A 16,959-nucleotide genomic window follows, 5' to 3' on the forward strand; every position below is an offset into this window, starting at 1 on the left:
TCATAGTCTGATTGCAAATTACATAAGAAAAATTTATTTAATTAAAGGTTTGTTATGGCTCACTTTTGGTTGAAAACAAGCCGCCAGCGTTGCGCAATGTCTTGAAGGTGATCTGAAAAAGACGAAATCCATGTCGTTGTAGAGAAAAAATGACTGTTAAGCTGAACATATTAGCACAAAGCAGTGTTAGGAGCAATTTAAGAGCGATCCGAAGTAATTTTTGCGTCGAGTTGCCACCGTTGAGGAAACTTGGATTCATCATTACACACCAGAAACTAAGTAACAATCAAAACAATGGATTGCTCCCCGTGAATTTGCTCCAAAGAAGACAAAGACAGTTACATCAGCCCTAAAGATCGTGGCATTTTTTGGGAGGTGAACGGGCTCATCCTGATGGATTTTTCAGAAAAAGGAAGAGCGATCACTGGACACTACTACAGTGAGTTATCGGACCGCTTTCACAAAAAATTGAAGGAGACACGGCCGCATTTGGCACATTCAACCGGAGTTGTCGCCGCCAAACTGCATGAATTGCGGTCTCACGCCACGCATTCACCCGATCTGGCTTCTTGTGAGTTTTTCTTGTTCCCTAAGATAAAAAAATGGCTCACGAGAAAAAAATTTAGTTCAAGCGAGTAAGTCATCGCCGAGACAGAGGCGTATTTTGGAGAGCTCCATAAATTCTAGTTTTAGGAGGAATTAAAAAAATGGTCGGAGCGTTGGAAGAAGTGTATCTCTCTAAAAGGAGACTATGTTGAAAATAATTTTTTTTTTTTAAATGAAGTTTTCATTTCTAACACGTGTACTTATTGAACCCTCCTCGTGAATAGTGGTAAATAACAAAAAATAAACACTTGTCGAAAAAATTGGTGGGCTGTTTTGTTTGCGTTATTTAATAAAATAATGAAATTCATTATAAATATAAAAAATGCTTAAATTTTAATTGTTTAAAAGTTTTCATTCCAATGACTTTTGAAAACAAAGCTTGGATTATTTTCAGCAGATCCTTGGTGTGGCTCCACTAAAACTTTCTGACTTCCTGCTCTGCTAAGGTAAAGCTGGAGTTTGTAACAATATGCCAATTGAGCGGGTGGCACTACTTCCGCACTACTGTTCATCTCGCCATGCTTCCATTTTCATCAAGAAAGCTTGTTTCCAGAAAGCTTCGGCAAGCATCCTTTCCAATTTTCTTTTGATTCGGCTTAAGCGGCAGGCGAAGGTATTTTTATGACGCCGCTCCTGTTCCTTAGGCGTGCGTTCCTTCTTCGGAAAGGGGCGCGCCATATTTCCATTATATTTGCACATAGCTTTGAGTTGATTTAGGTCTATGAGTGCCAATAGAGAAGCGTCGCCATCGGGGTTCAACTCTAGGGTGCCGTCTTCCGTGCTCTTAAACAAGCTTTTGAAGCGTTTGTCGTCAATTCGGTAGGTTGTTTTGGTGATGGCCAATGGTGATGGTTTTTTTGTAAAGCCGATGTTGTGGGCATTGCTGTTGATGCCCAATGGCGCTCGTGAACTCTGTTGAATATCATTTTTGGTTGACATCGGCTGTTCCATAACGCGCTGTGGAATATTCTCACGCAAATATTTAGTGGCGTTGAATTTTTTGTGCGTGTAAACAAAATTCATTTTTGATTTTATATTGAACTTCTATAATAAAATACGCTTTGTTAAAATTTCTTTCACTTCTCCGTCGATATCTTGTCTGTAGGATGTGATTTCAAAGAATAAAAATTCTCTTCCGAGAACATCTATTTATGTGTATGCGGCAGAACTTTGCGATATATGCAAAGTGCATTGCCTACCAACAAAACCCCGCCAACAGCAGGTGTCTTTGTTGTAGATGTTTTTGTTTCGCTCTGTATGTAAATATGTTTTCGAAATCATCGAACTTAAACAATAACTACCTGCGCACAAATAAACACCCATTATATTCGTCCTTGCACTTTGCACTTTCCACCCATTGTGCGGTCGCGCAGGGATTGAACCTGTTATGCTCAACTTACTCATTGAGTATTGCTCACATATTTAGGATAGTTGTTGTTTTTTAATTTGTGTACATTTTATTCGCGAGCTGCTATTCTTATGTGCCTACGGCCACATTTGTGTGTCCAGAACTACAAAAGGTAAGCGCACACCCTGTTTTGTTGTGGAAGTCTGTACCTGTAAGTGGTTGTTAAAAATAAACACGAAAGCAAGTGATTAAAGGTCGAAAATGAGACGAGCTAATGGAAATTTTGTTTGCCATATAAAAAGTGGGCGTGTTGTTTGTCCGATTCAATAATATGTCTCTTCTATTCGCCACTTCTCTGCTTCTTTGTTCGGTGTCTCTCTGTTCGCTCTCTCTCTCTGCTCCGCTCACTTGAGGAAAAATTTCCATATGGAAGCAACAACAAAGTTATCGAGTAAGATTCGCTGCTATCGAATACGGTTATATCTCATAAAACTGGTGCAACTCACTATTTCACAAAAAAATGTAATTTTACGCAGCTCTCTTCCAGTGCTACCAGGTTATGTTTATTTATATCAGTTGCTTCATCTATTCGCCATTTGCTAACGCTTAGTGGAAAGAAGAGGCCTAATATTTTTATCTGAGTCAGGTACGTGTTGTGCAACAAAAGTGGGCGTGCCAGCCTGGCACTCCTCAAGTAGCACTAAAACGCCATTTTGATATCATTATGAGACCTCAAACAGAGCTGTTGATATAATGGAGAAGATTGGTGGGATTTAGGTTGGCGCACTGCCCCAGCGGCTGAGCACAGCCAGTGACCTTTCCAAAAATTCAGCCATGACTGAGGGAAATGGTCCCGATACCATCAGGACCAAGTCATCGGCGTATGCTACTACCTTAGCCCCACCCTTATTTAGCATTATCAGAACTTCGTCAATAGCAACTAGCCAAAGTAGGGGCGAAAGGACACCACCCTGCGGTAACTGATAATGTATATAAATTTTATAATACATAAAAAAAATAAAAAAACATTTTGTAATTATTCCATTTTCGTTGAATTGAAATGTATAAGCTCTTTGATTTTGAAAAACTAGCTTATAAGTATGTAAATATATGGGTTTTTCAGTAAGAGCGCTTCAACTTTTGAACTTTTTTGAATAAAACACAAACGGTTTGACTTTTTTAACTAATTTTTTTTTTATTATCGAGTTTGAACATACACATTTAAGTATGAAATTCGATTTCTTTTGCATGACCACCCAATTTTCGACCACTCTTTTGCATAAATCGGCCGAAATTCCAGCAATTTCGCATTCAATATTGGCTCTGAGCTCACAAATCGTCGCCGGCTTGTTACTGTAGACCAATGACTTCATATAACCCCAAAAGGGGACGGCTTGTTAAATGGACCGTAAAATGGCCGTAATGCTCTTAAAGTAGCAGCTACAGAACGATTATTTTCATAAAAAATTTGCACAATTTGCAATCGTTGCTCAAGTGTGTAGCGTTCCATGATGAAATGTATACTAATGAAGTTTACAAATGACAAGCGAAAAATAAAAAATATTGCGTCGTTCGCCCTCCCTATCGGAAAAAAGTTGAAGCGCACCTATTGAATAACCCTTAAAAGCTTGAAATCATATATTATTAAAAATATACATTTTTAACGTAATTAAATTGATCCTTTTTATATATGAGTATTTATGTATGTACAATTTTATTATTGCAAAATAATATTAATTTTCTAATTACTAATTAACTCTTCAAAATTTCGTGCATATGCATACCTACATATCTACTTATTGCTGTACCATGATTGGTTCAAAGCTGCGTATCATTTAAGCACGATCATAGATCGTAAGCCGATAGGCGTCGGCATCACTGCTTCATAGAGTACGCTAATGTATGTAGGTGTGAAAGCAGCACAGTAGCGTCGTGTATGTGTCATAGTAGAAGAGAAAAACTTGACTCGCATGCCTGTGACATAACCCTACAAGACAGTGCTGAGCACTTTCGACAAAAATTCCAACACATTTATAAGTATTTTATTAGTCTCTAATACATGCGCATTATCAGAATAGTATATACAACATTTTTTAATGGGGAAATCAAATATTTCATTTGATATTCTTTTCCCTTGTTCGGTGTGAGTTCTATCTCTCTTTTACCAATAGTAATTTCATATAAGTGAAAAATATATTTAAATAAATAAAATAAATAATTGGCGCGTACACTTCTGTTAGGTGTTTGGCCGAGCTCCTCCTCCTATTTGTGGTGTGCGTCTTGGTGTTGTTCCACAAATGGAGGGACCTACGGTTTCAAGCCGACTCCGAACGGCAGATATTTTTATGAGGAGCTTTTTCATGGCAGAAATACACTCGGAGGTTTGCCATTGCCTGCCGAGGGGCGACCGCTATTAGAAAAATGTTTTTATTAATTTTGCTTTCACCGAGATTCGAACCAACGACCTCTCAGTGAATTCCGAATGGTGATCACGCACCAACCCATTCGGCTACGGCGAAAAATATATTTACTAGTGTGAAATTTGGCTGTTGTTATTGTAAGGTCGCCATAGTCGAATGAGTAGATGTTTGGCTAAAACTTCAAAATCCGCGAGTTCGAATCTCCGTGGATTAAACACCGAATTGGTGTGTAAAAGTTTTTTGATGAAAACAAAAAAATATAAATAAAACATTTTAACGAATCTCTTCAGTCTGATTACTTTTTAATGAAAATGAGGAATTTGTGCTGATTACTTTTTGATGATGAAAATGAGTAGTTTGGCCCATCAGTGCTGATTACTTGTTGAGAACAAAAATTAGAAGTTGCCTTAATTTTAGGGCATAGAGATAAGAAATTGTTACTGATTATAAGAAGAAGCTATAAGAAATTGTTATTGGTAAGAGAGAGATAGAATATCACATCGACAAGGGGAAACTATTAGAACTTTCCCATGGCTAGAACAAAAATGTGTAGTTGGATGAGGATCGTGATGATGATAATATGAGTGCTTATATGATAGCCAGCTGTCTTGTAGAGAACCAGCCGTGATATAGATGCGTATATATGTATATACCTATGTATGTATACCAAAATGCTCACAATGCTGAGAGAAGTCAACAAATGGCTGATACGAGTGATCGATACGAAGGGCAAAGTTAGACTTAAATTATCCAACTCCTGAGAATAACGACGACAGCGACATTTGTTTGCGTTGTGCATAAGCATAAGAACGTGTTATCGTATTCAATAGAAATTCAATTTTACCTGCTATGCTCATATTGAACCGAATTTAAAAGATGGCTTTCTTGCAGTCTCGGAAGTTGAGTCACCATTTTGCAGGTCAATTTTTAACCTCTTATAACGCTGGCATGGCAAATATAAGATAAATCTGTAAAAATTGTAGTAATATTAAAAGTAGTAGCGAATTTAAGTAGTAGAAATATAAAAAGTATAGGGTTTTCCAAACAGAGGTGTTATTTTGATATTCAAAGAAAAATGCTATTTTTTAATCTAATTGATCGGATGTTTAGTTCATTATAAAGAGGAAGGTATGCCGTTAACAGTGGAAAATAACATCACACAAATGACCGGCACGACCACGCTTACAGGACAATATCCTTTTCATGAAATTTTTCACAACCGAATTGCAAAGTATCCATCTTTGACGTCTTGAATCGACCCTGGGCTGTTGGCGTAGACCTTCTCTTCCACGTGGCCCCAAAGAAAAAAGTCACAAGGTGTTAAATCACAAAATCTCGGTGGTCAATTGTGATCACCTCTTCGAGAGATAACACGGCCCGGAAACTTTCCCCGTAAAAGATCAATGGTTTCGTTGCTTGTGTGGCACGTAGCGCCGTCTTGTTGAAAATAAACGTTGTCCAGATCAATACCATCCAATTTCGGACATAAAAAATCGTTAAGCATCTCACGATAGCGCAATCCATTCACCTGTAATAGCTGTTATTGGAAAACCCTTTAGAAATAGAAAGCGAAATATACCGATAATTGAAAGTTATACTGGGGAATCTGAAAATGAGGAATGGATAGATGCTTTAGATGTGGATACATTTCTCTAATTTTCTTAAAATCGGTATATGTTTCATTGAAAACGGGCGAAGGGTAATGTTGATTCATGGAAAAATTACAACAACAAAAAAAATTATGTAATTTTAATTTGTTTAAAATTTGTTATTCTAATAAATTGGGAAAGCAGCGCTTTAATTTTTTAGTACATTTCATGCCCTCTTTCATGTTGCTTGGTATCCGCTCTATACGAGTTTTTTTTGTTGATCAAACAACTGCCCGCATTTTAGTACTCTTGCTTTTCTTTTACTGCTTGTCAACTTCAATTCAACGGAAATCAATAAAATTCTCCCAATTTTTGCAATTCTCACACCCACCGAATATAGTGGATGACCATAAAAAAGAACTTAAATGGCTAAGGTAAATGGAAAAAGGCCACATCGTTGATTATTCAAGTATGCGTAAAGTTTCAAATGGACCAGGTTAACCTGAATATGCTTACGTGCCACATGCCACGCGACGAACGGTGGCACCTCAAATGACTTTCCAACAATTTCCCTTTATTCCTCTATCCCTCCGGCTTCCGTTGCGTATTCATGCGCTCCATCTGCTGGCGCCATCAATACAATTGTTCACAGACAAACGGATGTGCGTACAAATGGTCGGGGATGCACTCAATTGTGCATAGTCGCAAAATTTTCACCTTTATGACTTGGCTATTACTTAAACTACTTGGCTGGCGGTTCACTGTAAAATTCTCCATCTAAAAGTATTATCTTTCTTTTGCATTTTCTTCCTGCTACTCTTAATAATCAAACACTATTTTGGGCAGCGCTCGCCGGCTGGTGGTCCTTTTTCAGATAACGAATTGCCGACAAAGTTGTTAGACGAAATGTCATCATTTCCATTTCCTCTTGGTTGCACTAAATATTGACGTGCTTGCGGGCTTTTTTGTGGATTACTTATGCGTAGGAACGGCGGAGAATGTAAAGGCGGATGTGTATGAGGCAAAGAAGGGTTTTCGTGACAAAAACTAAGGCATAGCGTGAAACATTTACACTGTGGAACACATTGGAGGTACTTAAGCCAATTTCGTTGCTTTGGCGTCAAACGTTTTTTTGTTGCGGCCGACATTTTTGTCCTTTTTGTTGTTGTTGTTGTTGAAGTGAATTTGAGTATTTCCACTGAAATTATCCTAATTAGTGACGACACCGTTTTACTACCACCGTCCTAGTTTAAGTTTTTTTTTTGTTCTAAGTCAGATCCATTTTGTGAGGTCCAAGTATAGCAGCAAATTCTTTATCTCGATGTCTGAGATGTCATTAATTTGCTGCAAGAAAGGCTTACCAAAGGAGCGGAGTTGTGCCCTGGCTAGCCCTGGACATTCACATAAATAGTGGAAAAGATTTTCCTTCGCTCCTTTCGCTCGATAGCTTCTGCAGAAGGATGAGACAGGATAGAAGGGTAGGTTGAGTTTAGCTGCATGTTCTCCTACTTTCCAATGACCTGTAAGAATTGCAGTGATGCGTGAGATGTTTGGCAGGGCTCCTGTAGTTAAGATTCACGCAGTTTTTTTGTATCTTGTTCAGCTTAGTTTTGTTGTATTTCTTTTCTGTTGCAGGCCACCAAACTAGTGTCGCATACGTTAGTATTATCATTCGCCCAAATGCGGAAATTCTGCTTGTTGACGAATCCACTGTGGTGAAAATGTGCCTCATCACTGAAGCTGAAGTGCGCGATATGCATTTTGATTTGAACGTCCGTTTCCATAATAAACCTGAATAACTTTAACGCATTGCTTGATTATGTATCTTTTCTTGGCTCATATTGAGTTAGTCTGAAATTGAAAAATGTCGAATGAAATGCAGAAAAAACTTGATATTTAGGTGTCATTCACATTTAAAAGCGGCCCTTAAAATTTAACCACCCTTTACAAGAAAACCCGCGAAGCTATTCGCGCCGATCCTACCAACCAGAAGAAGGAAACTAAGAGCGGCGGCGTGAAGAAACGTTGGAACATTAAGAGACTCACGAATGAACAGTGCAAGACTACGGTTGCCGAACACAAGGCTGCCTACATCGTCGGCTGAAGGCTTAAATGACCTTAAACGGACGTGGGAGGAAACAAATTTCAAAATGATTTTTCTATTAAATTTTATTATTATATGTAAATATAATCAACTTTGTTCAAGCCTAAAGCTATTCATTTCGTTTCGCTGAAATATGCTACTGACTTTCTATTAAGATTTCAAGCGAGAAAAAGCTGTCACTCTTAAAAAAAAAACGAATATAATAAAATAAAAACCAATATATGTACCACCCTGTATATGTAGATGAGTTTACTGGAGCGAAAATCAAAATATGTTAGTAAAACTTAGTCTTGTTATGAGATCTGCTTGCGAATTTTAGTCGATTATTTGAGGGTTTGTTAAACGACTGGGTGTGTAAATTTCAGTTCCTACCAAAAAAAAAAAAAAATGCTACCATTTTCAAAATGCCTAAAATTTTTCCATTTTGTTCTCCAGTGTTAGCAAAAGAACCTGCAGCATGAGGAGGCTGGCTGGTGGCATATGAAATGCTTGTGGTTTATGGCTTCATCTCTTTTAGCTCGCCTCAGTGTTTTTCTGCACACAGCTAACATAATTTTTTTAAGATTGCCTAACTATGCGGCCTGTGTGTTTCAATGAGTGTAGGTTTCCATATTTATGTAGATGTTTGGTTGTCAGGTGAGTGGAAGTCTTCTTAGTTCCTGCCAAAAAATGTTTTTTGTTGCTGCTGGTTTTGCTATGTTTGTACAAAAATGGTCAGCAAATGACGAAAAGGGGCAAATAGCTTGTGATGAAGTTGTCGTCAGCACTTTCTACGTATGCCTGCCTCTTATCTGTGCTTTTGCTTTCAGCTGCCATTTCTCTATGCTTTTTTGCACTCTACACTGGCATATCCTCAAATTTGCTCAAGCCCGTGCGCTCTCATCCGTCGATTTAATGATTATAAGTGGACTAACGAGAGTCGAACTGAATTTTTAATATGCTTTCAAGTAAGCTGGCGCACAAGCTGGTGAGGATTTTTCATATTCGTTTTTCGTAGAAAAAGTGGTTGTGGTTGTGTGGCTGGATGACTAAAAGTCACCATCGCAGCTCGTTGCTGCTGAGTGGACTTTGGTTGTGTATAACCGGAACGACTTTATTATCAAGTAGGATTTTGGTTAAATTGCAAAACCGGAAATCAAATTGTTTTGGCATTAAAAAGCAAAGCCTGCCTGCAGATAACATCCACTACAGATTGTCCTTCAAACGCATAAGTGATGCGGAGTGATCCAGCAAATGCAGGATAATGAAAAACTAGTTGTAGTAGCTAATATTATTTGCTGTTTATAGGATATGCGGATGATGTTTTGCTGCTGCCATTCACTTTAATGATGATGATTAAGTATTTTTGGGGTATTAGCTGTGGTTTGCATGAATAAACAAGCAATCTTAATTCCAGTGACTTGCCTTCAGATTTTATTCATATTTGTCACTGATGCGTGTACGAGTTATGCTGCTAAAATTTTGAATTTTATGTATATTTGGGTATTTAGAATAATAATGAGGCGACCAGTGGAGCCTTTTCGGCGTCAAAGTTGTCAAAGGAGCGGGAAGTCTGTCGGTATACGAGAGCTCAGCAGGACCCGAAAGCTATAAAATTATTGCTGGTTATGCACCTGTCGAACCTTGCTGGTTCGCACTCTCTGTGAATATAAATTTTAACATTTAATTTGTTTAATTTAATTTCAAGTAAATGACAATAAAAGCAATGGCCATTCTTTAACGATAGCCGTATGTACGAAACTCAAAAAAATTCATCAAATTTTCAACTTCTTATCTGAATCTTTAGCAAATGTTTGAGTATGTAAGTTTATTGCTTATGTTCATTTCTAGGGAAATAAAGTGAAGGTTTGAAGTGCCTAAAGAATCGGTGCAACTTTTCCGCCATACAGAAAAAGTGTTTTAGATATTTATACATATTGACATCTAGTCCTACTCAAGCATGATAGAAGACCAGATTGGGCCCAAGCGCAACATTAGACCGTTAACCGCCTCTCAATAATTCACAAGGAGTCAGCTGATTGGCTGACATAACGGGTTAGAGGTAGTCAGAGGCCCGAAAAAATGATGATTTTCAATAATTTTTTTTTGCTAGCCATTTGCTTTATTTTGACTTGACTTTAGCAAAATTTCAAAAAAAAAAAAAAAACAACAATTAATAATTGTAAAAGTTATCGATCATTGTGTGGAACCCGTTTCTCCAGAAGTCCCATGCAGTGATCATCACAAGTCCTTGGAGATTCATCTAAAATCAATCAATCTTGTGCCTGATCGAAGCTTTTTTTTTAATTAACAATATGGCGACCTCACTAAGTATTTTTCAGATTTTAGAGAAAAAAACCGACAATTAATTGTGTAAAAAAAAAACGAAATTTTTGGAAAAAAAAATCCTTCGATCAGGCTGTTTTTCAAAAGTAGTATAAATTTTATTGAAATTCACCAAGCGATTTTTAAGTTACATTTATCACCAGCTCAAAAAACAGTTTTGAGAAAAACGCATTTAGCTGCTATCTACTTGCTCTCGCACTCTCCGGAGCGCCCGAGCGCCCTTTGTTAATTGTTTAATAACTCGAAAACTATTTTTCGAATTCCCTTCAAATTTTCATACAATATTTTTAAGATATTATACTTTAAGAAAATGCAAAACAAAAATCCAAATTTTTTAAAATTTTGACTACCTTTAAGTACTTAGGAGTTATGTTCGCATGTAGCGGTGATTCAACTTCTGCCATCAGGGATCGCATCAACGCCGCCAACAAAGCGTATTACGCCCACCTTAACTTGTTCCAGTCCCGACTTTTGTCTAAAGCTACAAAGTTCACTATGTACAAGACTCTTATTCGACCAATCCTAACATATGGTTGTGAGGTATGGACTCTTAAGGTTGATGATTGTGCTCATATTGCTCGCATGGAAAGAAAAAATTTAAGAAAGATCCAATAAGAATGGATGATGGTACCTATAGAATCCGATTGAACTTGGAACTGAACGATTTAACTCAGGACGAGACAGCTGTGCGTTTTGTTAAAGCAGCGCATAAGATGGCTAGGTCATGTGATCCGTATGCCTGTTGACTGTACCGTGAAGAAAGCCTTGACAGGAAAGCTAATGTGCGTGAAGGCCAAAGGCAGACCGAGGAACCGTTGAATAGACGCAGTGGGACACGAACAGCTCAAGATAGACCGCTTTGGAGGAGCATTTTGAAGGAAGCTTTGACGCACCCCGCGTTGTAACGCTATGAAAGAAGACTATCTTTAACCCCATAACCGGAAATGTGACAATTGCTTTCGCAATTTTATTTTTTCTCGTGGCGGATGCCTAAAATTTGTAATCTTACATTCTCTTACTCAACAACTTTCTAAGTCTCTCAAATGCTTGTTTTCATCTAATCTTGTTGCTGCTGCGCTCATCAAAGAGTGCACGATGTCGCACCGATGCAGTTGCATGAGAGAGATGTGAAATTGTGCACAAGAATTCAAGAAGAAGAAGAAATTGCACAAACAATACCCGAACAAATTGCACTAGTGCGACATCACACACACACCGATTCTGTTAAACTCGCTGAGAGCAAAGTAGCGGTACCACGATCGGCGCCAACTTATTATTCTCTCCTTTGTGTACGAGTATGTAATTGTAGTATTTTTTCAGGCATGTCGTCCGCCCTGTTCGTAAGATCGTCTGCTTTGTCTCCTCTGCAACTTAAATATATCGCGGCTGGATTTATTACTTCGAATCAAAAGTTAATTTCAAACTTATTTTTTCTGTTGCTTTTAATAGTAAACTCTTAGATGGTAATTCATAGTCAGTTTTCGGTGGGTACGTCAGCGTAGTTTACGGTATGACAATCTTTTGTTTGCTAATAATTCTAATAATAAACAAACATTAAATATTTATTTCGGCTCAATGCTTGTATCTGTGATTTTTTTAGTCAAATATTCATGGTTAAGTTGAATTTTTGGTTCTAGTCTTCAAGCTTTATATAATCAATGCTTCCTTGTTTATATATTTACTTAGCCATACAATCTTATTTGAATCAAGTCTGTAAAGTTTATATAATTATGAGACAAAACGAAACAAAACAAGACGAAATAACCAACAAAACGGGTTTCTTTATTATTGTAAGGCATTTTGATTTCTTTTGCGGCCGCTATTTTTATTTTTAACTTCACTCTTCCGCATATAAAAATATTTGACCAGACTGAGATTTTTCTATAGTCAAGAGGAAAAAATAGTTAACAACTGAACATCGAAAAAAGCCGTAACTGCTTGTGATGGATACTTTAAATACCTTACTTTTATACCCTGCAGTGATGCCAGATTGCGGAAATCGGCCTATTTCAGGTATATTGTGCAATAAAAATTATTGAAAGGGGAAAATTTGGACAGTCCTACTTATACATTCCAGGAGACTTTCTCATAAATAAATTTTCGATGCACAATTAACCAAAATTCAGCTAAGAAAAATAGTTCCTTTACATAAACAATCATTCCTTGGGCTCACTCGTACTGTTGCTTCAATCAAAACTTTCATTCGCAGTGTACTTTGATGGCAATTACCTGTGTACACATCAATAAAAAATGCATTCGAGAAATTCATTAAAATCCGAAAATATTTTTTAAACGTATGGGATTTTTCAGAATTGTCTTCAGTTCTCACCGCGAATTTTATTTTAGGTTGGGAAGACATTGTTTTTATCGGCCGAGGACGGGTACCTGTGGTGGTTTGACTTTGAAGTCATGTAGAATCATATCAGGTGATTTCAAGATGACGTCTGATTGTGGTACAAAATCTAAGAATTTGTTCTTAGGAATTCTGGCCTTTTGCGAGTATTTTGCTCACTCAAGCGTCACATAACACTCAGATAATAGCTGCTTTCGATTCAGCAACTAGCTAGCGAGTAGTTGCATATGATTTAACAGCACTGCTTTATTTGCGATTATGTAAACGTAATGCTATTCGAAGCATCACATCTATTGTAAAAGTTTGCAAAATCGTTTAATCCGGTCGTAAGGTAGTCAAAAGCCAAGCGTCTTGTTCATCACCACATGTCGCTCAAATGGTTATGTGGTTCCATTCCATTCAAAAATCTCACTTGAAATTATATAAATATACTATATAAAAAATGGGGACTCAATCCATAGCACGGACCTTTGGCTGTACCTTCGAACTTCGAATAGATCTCTTTGATCTCCAATTGGAGTTTGAGGGTCGTGCTAGGGCAATCTTTCCAAATAGGCAGGATTGGATCGAGGGGAAATCTGCACCGAAGTTTGCACCTCTGTCTTCACTGACGGCTCCAAGATGGAATCGGGTGTCAGATCAGGGGTATTCTCTAAATGAGCCAATTTATCTATTTCCTTTAAACTGCCGAGCACTGGTAGTGTTTTTCAAGCAGAAGTCTTTGCGATCCTGCAGGCATGCAAAATGCTTAAGGAACGCGTGAGCGAGGGAGATATTAACATTTCCCCGATAGTCGAGACGCGATTAAGGCTCTAACGACGCCATGGTGCAGAACGAAATTAGTAAACTCCTGTAAGGAAGAGATGAAATCTGGGTTCCAGGACATAGGAACATGGAGGGATGTGAAATTGTTGATGAGCTTGACAGGGATGGCACTGAATCGCCTCAGAGACCTCCTACCCGGGCATCGGCATCCTCCTGACAGTTGTTAAAGGGGAACTGCACCAATTATTTCTCAGAAACGCACAGAAAAGATGGAGCTCCATTTCTTCATGTCCTATTTCGAAAATCCTTTGGCCCCAAAACAATATACGAAGGACTCAGAAAGTCCTTTGGACTGCTCGCCATTCAATTTCCTAACTCGTAGCTATGTTTATCGATCACTGGACGATCGGCACACACGCGGAAAAGCTAGGGTTTCCATTTAACCCCCATTGCAGAAACTGTTGGGACCTTTCAGAGAAGGAGACTGTAGAGCACTTTGTCTGTAAATGTCCGGGCTTGGCAGCTACACGACCAAGGTCACTGGGCGCTCCTTTCTTCAACAGCCTCGGGCAGTGCGCTTTAAAGCTACTACCTACCTACCTACCTAAATGAGAAAGTTCCTGATACAAAAATATCTGCCGTTCGGAGTAGGCTTAAAACTGTAGCTCCCTCCATTTGTGGAAAAACATCAAACACCAAAAAAGGGTGTAATCGCCAATTATATCTACCAAAAAACGTATCACTACTTGCACATGGAAGCACTGGCCTAAGCATAAGGCGTGCGAATTTAGAAATTCACAAAAGTAATTATTTTCTTTAATTGACCTAATTGCCAACAACCGAATTATCTGCTTATCCTTTATTCTCGTACGATAATCATTTTCTCCTTATTGTAATGCCACATTGCTTTTGAAATGTAGCCGCAGGAAATAAGCGCTAATGGTCTCAAAAAATTATGACAACTGTAAAAATATTTTAATTAGATGGAGTTGAAATCACAAGATGAAAGGTGCAAATATGTGAATGTGAAATTCTACGGAGAATCGCATTACTTTAAATAAAGGAAATTGAATAGTCGGGAATGGGAGAGAAATAAAGGAAAATCTGAAAATATCCATTGTTTTCTTTCGGGTACAAAACTTATTTTCAAGTCAGTACGTTTTGCTCCTTATACGTGCTAGGACGACGAAGAATATAGAGCAAGAAAGAAACAAAACAAAAAAAATGGGGCAAATGACTATTGGAGAAATCCCACAAAATAAAAGGATATGAAAAGCGAAGAAAATCGGTAATGAAACTTCCACAAACAAAGGTGCGGCATATTAAGCAGCATTGACAACTGCTTGTGAATTCCGTGAAGTGCTTTCTGGGTGGAATTTTCTATTAAAAAGCATTGCATGCAGCTACTAAAAAGCATGTGGCAATTGAGTGGGACGCTTACGCCGCGGGGCATTATTAAACGAAGCGTGAAATTGTTAAATGAGTGTGAGACCAATCGTCCGGCGGGCAGGCCACAGGAAACCGAAGAACAGCGAAAAGCGTAACGACGCACAGTGGAATACTTGCGCCAGTTCAAGGCTTGAGTATGAATTTTATAAATATTAAAAATTTCACATGCTTTTGGTATTGTTTTAAGGATATAAATATTTTGGGAGCTTATTATAATTTTTTGACATAATTCAGAGAAGATCTAAAATTTATGAGCAATAAATGATTTAACGTTTTTTAGACAGGTGGCAACCTTATCCAAATAGATATTTTGGGAATTCATTATTTGTTATTTGACATACTTAAAAGAAGATCTAAAACGTATTTACGATAAATGATGTTAAATTTTGTTTAGATAGGTGGCAACCCCGTTGACGGCCGCCGTAGCCGAATGGGTTGGTGCGTAATTGCCATTCGGAATTTACAGAGAGAACGTCGGTTCGAATCTCGGTGAAAACACCAAAATTAAGAAAAACATTTTTCTAACAGCGGCCGCCCCTCGGCAGGCAATGGCAAACCTCCGAGGGTATTTCTGCCATGAAAAAGCTCCTCATAAAAATATCTGCCATTCGGAGTCGGCTTAAAACTGTAGGTCCCTCCATTTGTGGAACAACATCACCACAAATAGAAGGAGGAGCTCGGCCAAACACCCAAAAGGGGTGTACGCGCCAATTATATATGTATATATATGTATATATGTATATATAGGTGGCAACCCTCTCAAAATATACATTTTAAGAACTCGTGATTTGTTTTTTGATGTCCTTAAGTGAAAATAAAAAATTTATGATTTATAAATTATATTCATATTGTTTTCAGATAGGTGGCAACCCTCTCCAAATAAATATTTTGGTAATTTATTATTTGTTTTTTGACGTACTTAAGAGATGATCAAATATTTATGAATTATAAATTATATTAATATTTTTTTTATATAGATGGCAACCCTCTCCAAAAATATTTTAGGAATTAAGAAAAAATATAAAACTTAAGAGAAAATATAAAACTTCTGAAAGATAAATGACATTAATATTTTTTAGACAGGCGGCAACCCTCTCCAAATAAATATTTTGGGAATTAAGAGAAAATATATAACTTAAGAGAAAATATAAAACTTCTGAAAGATTAAATGACATTAATATTTTTTAGAGAGGTCGCAACCCTCTTCAAATAAATATTTTGGGAATTAATTATTTGCTTTTTTACATACTTAAGAGAAGATCTAAATCTTATCTACATATGATAAGTTATGTTCATATTTTTTCAAATAGATGGCAAACCTCTCCAAAAAAATATTTTGGGAATTCATTATTGGTTTTTTGGCATACTTAAGAGAAGCTATATAACTTCTGAATGATAAATGCCATTAATGTTTTTTATATAGGTGGCAACCCTCTCTAAATAAAAATTTTTAGGTAGAATCTGTATGGAAAGCTTTTAGTTTGATACTAATAATTTACTTTATTTTTCCCGCTAAATCGGAAAGAGTTCGTTAAGTTTTCTTAAGTTTTCGTTCGTTCTTTTTTTTTTTTCTTTAAAAAAAATGCACCAGAAAATTTTCAACCAATTTCAAACTTTTAATTGGAATTTATAGAAAAAGTTCGGGTATGAAGTTCCTAGTCTATTTAATTCTAGTAGGTACCATAAAATGGAAGTTTCACGTGGTTCGAAAATCGTGTTGAATTTTGAGAATTCTTTTTTCTGGCGGTGTTGTCTGTTTTCTTCCATATAACTAAAAGAAATGTCGAGCATTGGTTATATGGATGAAAAGCACAACTCCAAAAACAAAAATTCTGTAAAATCAGCTCAATTTTTGAGCCACTTCAAATTAACACAATATTATACCAGAACTTGATGGCCTACAAAACTGCATACCCAGAATGTTTACAAAAATTGTTTGAAATTTTGAGGAAAATTTGTTGATTTTTCTTTAATTTGCACAAAGTTTAAAGATCGGATTT

The 16,959-nt window shown here is 37.2% G+C and overlaps 1 protein-coding gene across 1 annotated transcript; it reads right to left on the minus strand.

Annotated features, from left to right (window-relative positions):
* Positions 1-1,107: 1,107 nt before the first annotated feature.
* Positions 1,108-1,629, minus strand: LOC129247440 (protein Mabiki-like). The gene has a single exon (XM_054886570.1). It carries the CDS (start codon positions 1,627-1,629, stop codon positions 1,108-1,110), a length of 522 nt encoding a protein of 173 aa, XP_054742545.1.
* Positions 1,630-16,959: the final 15,330 nt, after the last annotated feature.

This window comes from Anastrepha obliqua, chromosome 5 (assembly GCF_027943255.1).
Source record: "Anastrepha obliqua isolate idAnaObli1 chromosome 5, idAnaObli1_1.0, whole genome shotgun sequence".
Taxonomy (NCBI): Eukaryota; Metazoa; Arthropoda; class Insecta; order Diptera; family Tephritidae; genus Anastrepha; species Anastrepha obliqua.